General features: G+C 41.3%; 1 protein-coding gene across 1 annotated transcript; it reads left to right on the top strand.

Moving 5' to 3' along the window:
• Window positions 1-10,076: 10,076 nt before the first annotated feature.
• LOC308379190 (keratin, type I cytoskeletal 50 kDa-like) lies at window positions 10,077-13,749 on the top strand (the record flags this gene model as incomplete). Its single annotated transcript, XM_080856248.1, has 7 exons — window positions 10,077-10,505; window positions 10,675-10,757; window positions 11,216-11,372; window positions 11,687-11,848; window positions 12,226-12,351; window positions 12,784-13,013; window positions 13,185-13,749. 7 exons carry the CDS (start codon window positions 10,077-10,079, stop codon window positions 13,747-13,749), a joined length of 1,752 nt encoding a protein of 583 aa, XP_080712374.1.

Genomic DNA, 13,749 nt, shown 5'->3' with positions numbered 1-13,749 from the left:
ACTAAACCATTTACAGAAAGCACACCTGACAGCTGTCTGCTCTGGGACCGATCTGGCCCGACTTCTGTGTGGGTCCCACAGGTCCAAACCCAAAGAGAACCTGATCATCTCCAGAGCCAGCCTCTGTCACGAGCAAAAGCCCCTGCTTAATTTGAGAATCCACCTCCGTTTCTTTAAGTCCTGTACAATGAGCCTCTCAGTGTTTGAGCCAATAAAAAACATGAATAGCACTGTAAACGTGTGTGTAATTCTTTCAAACTCATGCACAGATACGATACACAGGTGCAAACGTACCATCACTTACAGAAATAGGATATGCTCAGATATCTACACTGGATTCAAGTGCAAATTTGTAAGCGCAGGATAAAAGGCTACAAAACATGGCTGCACAGACCAACTAAAGTCAATGGCACTATAAATGACTTTGTATGACAATAGCACAATCTTAGGTTTTTGCTTAATAATTAACTTAATAATGTGCTCTGTAATTACAAAATGGCAAATGACTCTCTTGATGAGTTCATCTCAGGTAACATCTCTTGATGCATGGATGTGTAAGAGAGCAGCATCACAAACCCAAGTTTGTATTGATAATAGATTGGGAGCAGCATCACAAACCAGTGAGCAAAGTAAAAGAAAAGAAAGGGTATATTGCTGAAGGGTACGTGTTCAGGCAGGAACCTAAGCCCTCCTATTCAAGCCGGAAAGTCTGCACACCAATTTCACCTTCTCCACGATGTATTACATTACAGACATATTCTACAATAGATTGACTTCAATTTCAGTCTAAAAATTATACACAAAATAGCAAAAAAATCTAAATGTAAAATATCATATGTACACAAGTTTGCAAAAAGAGCAAGGCGGATGCCAGATCTTTAAATGATAAATCACAGGATGAAGTATGGAAAGTGATTATAGTGTTTGATCAAAAAGAAGGACCAGATTTACACCCAATACACATCACCAAGGCAATAGATAAAGAAATAGGAAAGATTAATCATGCACGAATCATGGGGAATGGGAGAATCCTCATTTTTGCTAACTCCGAAGAACAGCAAAATAAAATTCTGCAGAAAAATACACTTAACAACCTTAAGATCACTACACACATCCCAGGTACTGCAGCTAAGGCAAGAGGGGTTATATCAGGGATTCCAATTTCACTTACCATTGACGAGATCAAAGAAAGTTTAAAACGATATGACTTAGTCGAGGCTAAACGGCTAATGAATGGGAAGGAAAAAACTGAAAGTTTGTCTGTTTTGCTAAGTTTTAAGAAGGAGTTGCCAGTTAGAATCCAAATGGGTTATATATCCTACCTAGTACGACAGTACAGTCGTGGCCAAAAGTTTTGAGAATGACACAAATATGCATTTTCACAAAGTTTGCTGCTTCAGTGTCTTTAGATATTTTTGTCAGAGGTTAATATGGAAGGCTGAAGTATAATTAAAAATATTTAATAAGGGTCACTGGCTTTTATTGGCAATCACATGAAGTTAATGCAAAAAGTCAATATGTGCAGTTTTGACCCTTCTTTTTCAAGACCTCTGCAATCCGCCGTGGCATGCTGTCAATTAACTTCTGGGCCACATCCTGACTGATGGTGGCCCATTCTTGCATAATCAATGCTTGGAGTTTGTCAGAAATAGTTTTTTTTGTTTGTCCACCCGCCTCTTGAGGATTGACCACAAGTTCTCAATGGGATTAAGGTCTGGGGAGTTTCCTGGCCAATGGACCCAAAATATCAATGTTTTGTTCCCCGAGCCACTTAGTTATCACTTTTGCCTTATGGCAAGGTGCTCCATCATGCTGGGAAAGGCAATGTTCATCACCAAACTGTTCCTGGATGGTTGGGAGAAGTGGCTCTCGGAGGATGTTTTGGTCCAGCAAGCGCCAGGACCGTCTCCTAAATATGATTCAGCTGCGGGATCGGGTCACCTCCAGCACAGAGCTTGCTCAGGAATGGCAGCAGGCAGGTGTGAGTGCATCTGCGCGCCCAGTGAGGCGAAGACTTTTGGAGGATGGCCTGGTGTCAAGAAGGGCAGCAAAGAAGCCATTCTCTCCAGGAAAAACATCAGGGACAGACTCATATTCTGCAAAAGGTACAGGGATTGAACTGCTGAGGACTGGGGTAAAGTCATTTTCACTGATGAATCCCCTTTCCGATTGTTTGGGGCATCTGCAAATAAGCTTATCCGGAGAAGACAAGGTGAGAGCTATCATCAGTCCTGTGTCGAGCCAACAGTAAAGCATCCTTAGACCCTTCATGTGTGGGGTTGCTCCTCAGCCAAGGGAGTGGGCTCGCTCATAATTTTGCCTAAGAACACAGACATGAATAAAGAATTGTACCAAAACATCCTCCGAGAGCCACTTCTCCCAACCATCCAGGAACAGTTTGGTGATGAACAATGCCTTTCCCAGCATGATGGAGCACCTTGCCATAAGGCGAAAGTGATAATTAAGTGGCTCGGGGAACAAAACATTGATATTTTGGGTCCATTGGCCAGGAAACTCCCCAGACCTTTATCCCATTGAGAACTTGTGGTCAATCCTCAAGAGGCGGGTGGACAAACAAAAAAAAACTATCTCTGACAAACTCCAAGCATTGATTATGCAAGAATGGGCCGCCATCAGTCAGGATGTGGCCCGGAAGTTATTTGACAGCATACCAGGGCGGATTGCAGAGGTCTTGAAAAAAAAGGGTCAAAACTGCACATATTGACTTTTTGAAACTTCATGAAATTGCCAAAAAAAAGCCAGTGACACTTATTAAATGTATTTAATTATACTTCAGCCTTCCATAATAACATCTGACAAAAATATCTAAAGACACTGAAGCAGCAAACTTTGTGAAAATGCATATTTGTGTCATTCTCAAAACTTTTGGCCACGACTGTACATACCACCACCAATTAGATGCTACAAATGCCAAAGACTAGGACATGTAGCTGTACAATGCCGAGGTAAATCTAGATGTGCTAAATGTGGAGGAGAACATGAATATGGGAAATGTGGGGATAAGGCTATGCTAAAATGCGTGAGCATAGTGCGGCATATAGTGGATGTGGGAAACAAAAAGAAGCCAGGGAAGTTCAGAAATTTAAGATAACAAATAACGTGTCTTATGCTGAGGCTCTTAAGGAAATTGTTAAGGAGAAAAAAGATACTAGGATTGATATCCCTAGCTGTATTCCAGAGCAGGCTGCAGCGAAATCATTCCATTCCAGCAGGGCTAAGATAAGCAGAACAAATGATGGGAATCCCCTTAAAGGGAAAAAACAGCAGGTCAGTGAACCTAGTATTCCCGATTTAGATAGTTGTGAATGTTTAACAAAAATCTCAGAGGATACATTACTGGTCAAGAAAAATGACTTCATTGCCTTCATTTGTACAGTGATCAATAGAACAATGCAATACCCCAAGAAAAGCGACAAGATAAAATCAATTGTGGACATTGCTAATGATTTTTTAGGATTCAGTACACAAGCAGATGAAATTCACGAGATGTTGAACAATAAATATGCGCAAAATAATAGTTGAAGGAATTATGGTGTTTTTCATTCTCCAATGGAATGCCAGAAGTCTAATAGCCAATGGACAAGAATTTAAAAAATATATTAATGATTTAGGGCCTGATTTACTAATATGCGAGCGCTTCTTAATCTGCGTTCGCAAATTAACGCATGGTGTTTTTGCGCATTTTACTTGGTATTTATCAAACCAGATCGCGCTGGGCAATCTGTGTTTACTCCGCCCTATATAGGGCCTGATTTACTAACATTGCGACCGCTGCTTAAACTGCGTTCGCACATTAACGCACTGTGTTTTTCCGCATTTTCCGTGGTATTTATTAAGGAAGAGAAAATGAAGCTTCAGCAAGTGGAGATAGATATATTGGTTCACGTTCGCTCAATCACTGAACCTGATTCAATGTGTGCGCTGCTAAAATGTTGTTCTGCCCGCCATCACCTACAGCAAGATGTTTAAAAGAACACGATTATAAAGAATATGCTATTGGTGGCATTAATGCATAAACTGTCTATTATAACAATATAGATGTGTACATGGCGAGATTAATAATTTCTACAAGGGACATGGGTTCACTACAATATATATGGACGTGGGTGCAATCAATGGTTCATATTACGTTCGGAAAGTTTGCGATTTCAAAAAAAGTCCTGTTTGATGTCTATAATTCCAGCTGTGGCAGTGGGGAAATGTATTGACCTTCGAGTACCTGTGTGAATATTTGTGAAGGCTGAGATATATCAACTGCTGATACTATAACTGTTTGAAATGATCTGGTGCCAATATTTGCAATGTTTACCAACTGATTGAATGGAATGTGATCTCCGGTTGGAGGGTTAGATGTCATCTCTGATCTGGTTCAGTAATTTAAGTATTGCGTGACTGGTTAACCTGTACCGTCTAATGATTTGTGGTTCATTTAACTGAAAATGTGTTATGCGAGTTGAAAAAAATATTTCTGTGCGCTGTCTCTGTCTTCTTTCTTCGCCTTTCTCTTATCACTGCTGCCATATCAACGTTTTCAGACTCAATGAAATTGCGCTTCCTGGTTAAGACGTGCTTTTATGAGGCGGAGAATTAGCCTGCAAATTGGAGACGTGCGCTCCACAGGCAGTTTAGTAAATACCACGCATGACATCATTAGGCGCACTTACCTTGTCTCCACCCATGTAAATTGCGCCTCACGCCTACGTTACCACCCACCTCCAAGTTACCTCCCCTGTTCACACCCACAGGCGTTAATATGCGCTGCGGCCCATTAGTAAATACCGTTTTTTGTTTACGACCGCTATTTTACGCCAGAAATGGGCGCAATCCTGTTAGTAAATCAGGCCCTTAGAATATAAACCGGATATTATATGTATTCAAGAGACATGGTTAAAGCCCCATTTAAATTTTGTACTGAAAGGGTAAAACAGTAGTAGAGTAGATAGAGAGAAAGACAGAGGAGGAGGCTGTCTAACATTTATTAAAGATGGAATTCCATATAGGCACATAGAGACAAATAAAGAATATGAATGTGTGGTAACCGAAATATTTGATGGGATCAGTGGACATTTTGATATTGTTAATTTCTATAACCCATGTAAAGCTATCACTAATGATATGTTTCAATATATTTTAAGGACAAACCGTAGAGAAATATGGTGTGGAGATTTTAATGCACACAATAGTTTGTGGGGTAGCAAGCACACAGACCTAAATGGTGAGGCGGTGGAAGAAATGATAAATGATAGAATGCTGGTATGTTTAAATAATGGGGCTGGTACTAGAATTAATGTTTATAAAAATGAAACTTCATGTCTTGATTTAACTCTAGTTGATAGGAGAATAGCTAGTAGATGTGAATGGGAAATAGATCAAACCACAAGTGTTGGAAGTGATCATTTCCCAATCTCATGTAAAATTGATATTGATTTTAAGACAGAACCGACATACATTCATCAAAAATGGGCATTCAAAAAGGCCAACTGGGAGAAATATAAAGACAATTGTGATAGTATGGTAAATCAGGTTCCTGAAATACATCAAACTATTGATGAAATAAACAATAATATAAGCAGTTTTATACTTGTGGCAGCAAGCCAAAGTATCCCAATTAGCCAGAGTAAAAAGAACCAAACGAATGTTCCATGGTGGAATGAGGATTGCAAAAAGGCTATTAGGACCGAAACAGAGCCTTTAAGAACTTACGCAGAACATTGACAACAGGAAATTTGATTGAATACCAAAAGAAAAAGGCCATAGCTAGGAGGGTTATAAAAGAGACAAAAAGAGAATCCTGGAGACAATTCTGCTCAACGATAGGAAGGTTTGGATGATGATTAAAAAGATGATTGGTAAACACAAGTCTTTACATATTCCCATTTTAATTGAAGGAGGAAATAAAACCATTTTAGATTCTGAGAAAGCCAGGTTACTTGGTAAAACTCTTGCAAATATTCATAAAGGCAATCATTTGGACGATAGATTCAAGAAAAGAAAAGAAGAAATACTGAAAATAAACAAGGACATTCTGAAAATGAGGGAAGAAAATATGTCTGCCTTGGATGTGGAATTTAATATGTCAGAACTCAAAATGGCTCTGAATAACACTGGATACTCTTCTCCAGGAAGTGATAATCTTTGCTATGCTATGCTAAACAACTACCAGATAAAGTATTGGAAAATGTCTTATTTTTGTTTAATAAAGTCTGGACTGAAGATAAATTACCAAAGGCATGGAAAACAGCAACAATTCTTCCTTTTCTTAAACCAGGTAAGGATCCAAGTAATCCTGAAAATTATAGGCCTATAGCTCTAACTTCACATTTAGGCAAACTAATGGAAAAAATGGTTGTAGCACGGTTAAATTACTATCTTGAAAATAAGCATCTAATCAGAGATTATCAGACAGGATTTAGGAAAAGTAAATCTACAACTGATGCTTTGGTTAAATTAAGTAATGAAATTGAGAAATCTATAGTCATGAAAGAAATTATGGTTGCAGTGTTCTTGGACATTGAGAAAGCTTATGACACCATGTGGAGAGAAGGATTATTGATTAAATTGGAGAGCATTGGAATCAATGGGAAGATGTATAATTACATTTTAGATTTTCTATCACATCGCACCATAAGGGTTAAAGTGGGGGATGGAATATCTGAAGAATTTATGGTAGAGAGTGGTATTCCCCAGGGGAGTGTAATAAGTCCAATTCTATTTAATATCATGATTAATGATATATTTGAGAAACTTGGGAGTAACATTGACTTTCTGCTTTATGCTGATGATGCTGTCATATGGAAGAGGGGAAAGAATTTTTCATACATAATGAACCAGATTCAAAAAGATGTTGAAGTTCTAGAACAATGGGGAGTTGACTGGGGTTTTAAGTTTTCTATTCAAAAGTCAAAGGTCATGTATTTTACAAGAAAGAAAGTACTTGGAAATTTGAAAATTATGCTCTACAATCAACCACTTGAAAGAGGAGAGAAGTTCAAATATCTAGGGGTTTGGTTTGATGAGAAACTAACATGGAAATTTCATATTGAATATATGGAAACAAAGTGCAAAAAAGTAATGAACCTAATGAGAATGGTGACTGGTCATTATTGGGGAGCAGATAGACTGTCTTTGATGAATCCGTATAAAGTTTTGATTAGGTCAACTTTTGACTATGGTTGTATTTTATATAGCTCAGCTTGTAAAACTTCCCTGAATAAACTAGATAGGATTCAGTATAAAGCCCTAAGAATAGCCTTAGGTGCAATGAAAACAACACCTACGTGTGCTCTACTGGTGGAGGCAGAAGAAACCCCTCTCAGTTTAAGAATTACTAAACTCTCAATTACATATTGGGTCAGATTACAAGGAAGTTCTAACAATCCAGCAATTGTCCTAAAGGATTGTTGGGAATATTACAACAAATCTAGTGGGTTTGGATGGAACATAGAAAATGCAGCAGATCAGTATGGAATGAAACAGTTTGAATTTAGTCCAGCATTAGTTCTGAGTGGTGTTCCTCCATGGATACTCCCATCCCCAAAGATAGATTCTGAACTATTAAATCAAAAGAAAGAATATCCAGATGAGCGGATTTTTGCAGCATATTGCCAAAATTACCTGAATTCTTCCTATTATGGATTCCTTAAAATATACACAGACGGATCCAAGGACCCAAATAGCGGTCAATGTAGTATAGGGATGTATATCCCAGAATTTAAAAGAAAGCATGAAGTTAGAATAACTAATTATTTATCTGTTTATTCAGTTGAAATGGTTGGAATTATAACCGCATTGAGATGGATCGAAAAAGTTAAACCCCTTAAGTCAATTATATGTACCGACTCTATGTCGGTGTTGCAAAGTTTTGAGGGTACATCCTCAAGAGATGACCTTATTTTAGAAATAAAATATCTTTTAGCAAACATTAGAAATCTAGGGAGTATAGTTCAATTTTGCTGGGTCCCAGCACATATTGGAATTAAAGGGAATGAAATGGCAGATAAATTAGCAAAAAAGGCTTTGGAAAAAGAGCATATAGATATTAGGGTTCCATTAGGAAAAGGTGAAATCAAAAGTTTAATAAAGAAAGAGACCATGAAAAGGTGGCAAGATGAATGGGAAGCTGAATCTAAGGCTAGACAATATTATAAAGTACAAAGCCAAGTAGGAGGGAAAAGAGTGTCCACATTGGGATTTGATAGAAGAGAGGAAGTGGTATATACCAGATTAAGATTAGGTCACACAGGTCTCAATTCCACACTTAGGATAATAGGAAAATGTAGTGGTTTATGTGCTGAATGCGATGTGAAGGAAGATGTTGATCATGTACTTTTTAAATGTAAGAAAAATAATGAGCTCAGAGGAAAATGGCAAGCGGTTGAAGCTGAAAATGATAGGATTATAAATGATATTCTAGAGGAACAAGGGATGCAACCAGACAGAATCAAAGCTCTTATTTTGTTTCTGAAAGATTCAGGCCTAATGAAAAGAATCTAATTTAATTATTTATTTACAAATTTTTCTATTTATTTTATTTTATACTTTTATTTTTATTCTTATTTTTATTTTATGATTTATGAACAATAGTCTAGCCTAACCTGAGTCCCTTTACACACTCCTGTATAGTAGGTGGCGGTATACGCAAATATTGTTGTAACCCGCCAAAAACAAGAAGAAGAAGAAGAAGTGCATGTCAGAGCAAACTCCAAGCCATGGGGTCAAATGAATTATCTGCAGACCTCAGAAACAGGAAGAATAAAATAAGTTTGGAAACACCAAGAATCTTTGTAGACCTGGCCGCCTGGACAAACTGAGCAATCTGGGAGGACAGATCGCCAGTGTATCCATTTGGAGATGGGAGAACCTTTCAGAAGATCAACTATCCAGGCAGCACTCCACCAATCAGGCCTTTATTTTAGAGTGGCCAGACGGAAGAAGCCCCTCCTTACTAAAACACAAAAAACTAAAACTAAAAATCACAGTCCGTTTGGAGTGTGCCAAAAGGCACCTAGAGGACTCTCAAACCAGGAGAAACAAGATTCTCTGGTCTGATGAAACCAAAATGTAACTAGTTCTGGGGAGCATTGTTGGAGTGTGCATGGTTGTGTCTGTTTGTGTTTGTCTCTGTGTTTATGTGTTAGAATTATGTGAAGTGCTTACTCCCGACTATCTTTGTATTGTTTGTTAATATTGGAAGGACCCCCTCGAAAATGAGATGGTACATCTCAAGGGGCTATCCTTGAAATAAAGAATAAATAAAATCTGTGGGAAGAGCTGAAAAGGGCTGTGTACCGACCCTCCCCATCCAACCTGAGGGAGTTTGCTGCTTGAAGCGTCTTTCCCAACACGCCTTGAAGCGGGACTCACTGCCTAAAGTGCAGAAACCAAGTATAAGGCTAAGTGTACAGTGTGTGTATGCAAACTCTGTATAAAAACCTGTTTTAACTTCGTCATTTTTGGCTATTGTGTGTAGGTGTTTGAGGCAAAACATTTTCTCAATCTATTGTAGTATAAGTCTGTAAGGTTATCAAACGCGGAGAAGTTTAAAGAAGTGTGCAGACTCTCCGGCTTTGACCGTATTTATTTGAAGGTCAGTGGGAGAGAGAAGAGATGCTCTGAACATTCAGCTCTCTGTTCTGTCACACACAGATCCACTAAGATTTGTATGTTGTATTCGTCACCCTTTCAACATTCGTCACATTCTCACATGAGTCATTGTGTCGTTGCCAGTGGACGTGCTGAAACTTATATCACAGCCAGCGTCGAGAGATTTACATTTAGTAATTTAGCAGATGCCTTTATCCAAAGCCTCATGGCGATATCCCTCGCATTTTTGTGGGCCACATGTAGGCCAGGTGCAGGGGAGGGGGCGTCGGGATACAGGAGCTGAAGCGTCTGTGTGCGGAGGATAAAAGGTCCCTCACAGTGTCGTCTCAACACTCACTTCTCTCCCGTCAGAGCCAGAGTACCCATCCAGCCTCTTCGTCATGGCGACACTCTTCGCAGGCCGTTCCTCCTTCGGTGGAGGTGGATTCTCCGCAGGCTCCTCCCGAGTCTCCATGTCGGCAGGGGGCGGTGGCCGCATGATGAGGGCAGGCAGCGTGTACGGTGGTGCCGGCGGTTCCGGGGTGCGCATGTCCAGCGCTTCCGGTCTGGGTGCCGCAGCTGGATTCGGCGGGGGGGGTGGTGCCAGGTTTGGAAGTGGTGCCGGCTTTGGAGGGGGTGCTGGTTTCAGCGGGGGGTACGGTGGGGGAGCGGGGTCTGGGGGCTTCAGCATGTCTGGCGCTGCAGAGGGAGGCGTCATTGGCAATGAGAAGTTCACTATGCAGAACCTCAACGAACGTCTGGCTGCCTACCTGGCCAAGGTGCAGGTCCTGGAGAAGGCCAACGCAGAGCTTGAGCTGAAGATCAGACAGTTTCGGCCTTCATCCCCTTCTGGCCACGACTACAGCAGCTTCATGGTCTCCATTAGCGACCTCCAGGCCCAGGTGAGCTCCTCAAATTAGCCTCCATCTGCAACAGAGACACACTGTGCTTTCCTCTCATGCTAAACTTGTGATTTTGAAACCAATAAGGGTTGTTTCTCTTGCAATAGCAAGCAATAAGTACATTATGCATTTGTATATGTGTTTCCTGATGAATTCCTGATGTGTTCAGATCCAGGGTGCCATTCAGCTGAAGAGTTCTGTGCACCTGGCCGTTGACAACGCTGGCCTCGCCATGGACGACTTCAGGGTCAAGTAGGTTCCCAAGAACATACAAATCCTGTTTACTCCAAAACACAAAAAAATCTGTTTCTAGGTTTACTCCAAAAGATAGAAATCCTGTTTCTAGGTTTTTTCCAAAAGATACAATTCAATTTCAATTCAATTGTATTCATATAGCGCCATAACAATACAATTGTCTCTAGGCGCTTGATGGATACAGATAGATGTGACCATCTTATTTGATATGGAATTAAAATTGAATGCGTGTAAAATATCACATTAAAATGATTCAGCCTGATTTGTGTACCCTATGCAATCAAATTGTGTGTGTGTAAAATACCTAACTTTCCACTGTTCTACTCTGGATGTTCTCTATAAAACAATTTTTTTTTTGTGGAATGCATTTAAACCAGCATAATGAGCTTACTTTTTGGGTATTTATCGTACATGTTTTGTTTGTTGTTTATCCTATCAATTGCCATCTCTATAAGGTATGAGACAGAGTTGACCATGAGGCAGTCAGTGGAGGCAGACATCGCCGGGCTGAGGAGAGTGCTGGATGAGCTGAACTACTCTAGGAACGACATTGTCATGCAGATCACCGGCCTGCAAGAAGAGCTTATCTATCTCAAGAAGAACCACGAGGAGGTGAGAACTGCAAACAGGAACAAAACTAATACACAGGAATTAAGTTATCTTAAGAGTTCCCAAGCCACTCTGTAATGCACCCTCCACGGGCATAGGTGTAGATCTCTCATTCACTTACTCACTGACTAACAGTTCATGCAGTGGCAGAAGTGGCTTCAGTTGAGCCTTGGTAAAGTCTTGAAAGGAGTGACGCAACTACGGCAAATAGTTGTGAGTTTCTTTGTGTGACACTGTCTGTCTCACAGTAGCACGTTGTTAATCCTAGGAGTAAAGAAAGCTACATCCCATTTTTAATAAAACTAATTCTGTTTTAGGAGCTGTTGTCCCTGCGTGCCGGGTTGACCGGCCAGGTCAACGTAGAGGTGGACGCTGCACCTCAGGAGGACCTCACCAAGATCATGGCAGATATCCGTCAACACTACGAGGCAGTCTCATCCAAGAACCAGAAGGAACTTGAGTCTTGGTTCCAGGCTAAGGTAGATGACGTACACATATACACATATACACATATACCCCATGAGTGCATACACACTCACACTCACCCTCACACTCACACTCACACTCACACTCACACTCACACTCACACTCACACTCACACTCACATCAGGAAAGCACAGTCAGTTACAGATGACATTTCTTGCCAGATCAGATCTTGCTTTATCAGCCTCGAGAACTATGCATTCATGACCCTCCACTCAATTCAATTCAATTCAATATTATGTATGTATATAGTGACAAAACAATTCCTTTTTTTCAGGGTGCTTCGAGGTACTCTACTCAAATGGTGTCTTGCTTTGTAATATGTAAAGTCCTTTCTCACATACTGTGTTCTCTTTTTGCTGCTGTTTTGCAGGCAGAGGTCGTGAACAAGGAGGTTGTAACGAGCACAGAGACCCTTCAGACCAGCAAGTCCGAGATCAACACTGTGAAGAGCTCAGTTCAGTCCCTGGAAATCGAACTTCAGTCTCTGATGAGCATGGTGAGACTACCCATCAGCACCGAAACACAGAACCATTGCACACAGTCTCATGACAACTCTGTTAATTTTACACCCTGGATGTTGTGCTCGTTTAGTGAGCTTTGTTTGGCTCTGCCGTCTGTGCAAGTACGGCAATCCAGACTATTCTCATTTGTAGTTCCACGTTGGTGGAACGAACTGCCTAGCACTACCAGAGCAGGGAAGTCCCTCTCTACCTTCAAGAAGCTTTTGAAGACCCAGCTCTTCAGAAGGCACCTCCCTTCCTAACTAGCACCTCAACTAGTTCTTAACACTTGCTCGACTTTCTTCTGCCATGGAAACACTACACTGGTATACTCATATATACCTGTGATACACCAGTTAAATAAAAAAAAAATCTAAAAAAATAAAAAAAATCTAATACCAACTCTCCTCACTCCCAAATCCCGACAGAAAGCATCGCTGGAGGCCACATTGCACGAGACGCAGTCACGCTACTCCGGCATGCTTTCAGGCTACCAGATGCAGGTAGGCAGCCTGGAAGGTCAGCTGGTTCATCTCCGCAGGGACCTGGAACGCCAGGGACAAGAGTACTCCGTGCTTCTGGACATGAAGACCAGACTGGAGATGGAGATCGCAGAGTACAGAAGACTCATGGACGGAGGGGCAGTTGCAAGTGCAGGGTATGCTAATCATTTAGTAGCTTTTGGCAAATTAACCAGTAACTCAGCAACTTGAATGAGTAAACTCTGAGGGGAAAATGTATGAAATACCTACAATTGTCCAGAACAAAATAAAGATCTGGGATGATTTTTGTCAGAAAAAGTGAATTGTCTTCTCTTTTTCCCTTACAGTGGCATGTCAACCTCATCCTCATCCTCCTCCACCTCCACCACCACCACCACCACCACTAAGGTCATCACAGTCGTGGAGGAGGTGGTCGACGGGGTGGTGTTGTCATCTTCCTCTAGCTCATCAGCTCAAGCAGTCGTGGAGGAGGTGGTCGACGGGGTGGTGTTGCCATCTTCCTCTAGCTCATCAGCTCAAACAGTCGTGGAGGAGGTGGTCGACGGGGTGGTTGACAACACCTCCACCACCACCACCACTAAGGTCATCGCAGTCGTGGAGGAGGTGGTCGACGGGGTGGTGTTGTCATCTTCCTCTAGCTCATCAGCTCAAGCAGTCGTGGAGGAGGTGGTCGACGGGGTGGTGTTGCCATCTTCCTCTAGCTCATCAGCTCAAGCAGTCGTGGAGAAGGTGGTCGACGGGGTGGTTGACAACACCTCCACCACCACCACCACTAAGGTCATCACAGTCGTGGAGGAGGTGGTCGACGGGGTGGTGTTGTCATCTTCCTCTAGCTCATCAGCTCAAGCAGTCGTGGAGGAGGTGGTCGACGGGGTGGTGTTGCCATCCTAA

The sequence above is a fragment of the Sprattus sprattus genome, assembly GCF_963457725.1.
Source record: "Sprattus sprattus genome assembly, chromosome: 18".
Classification (NCBI taxonomy): domain Eukaryota; kingdom Metazoa; phylum Chordata; class Actinopteri; order Clupeiformes; family Clupeidae; genus Sprattus; species Sprattus sprattus.
Note: the sequence above shows the minus strand (reverse complement) of the source record. Positions and strands in the feature narration are given on the sequence as shown.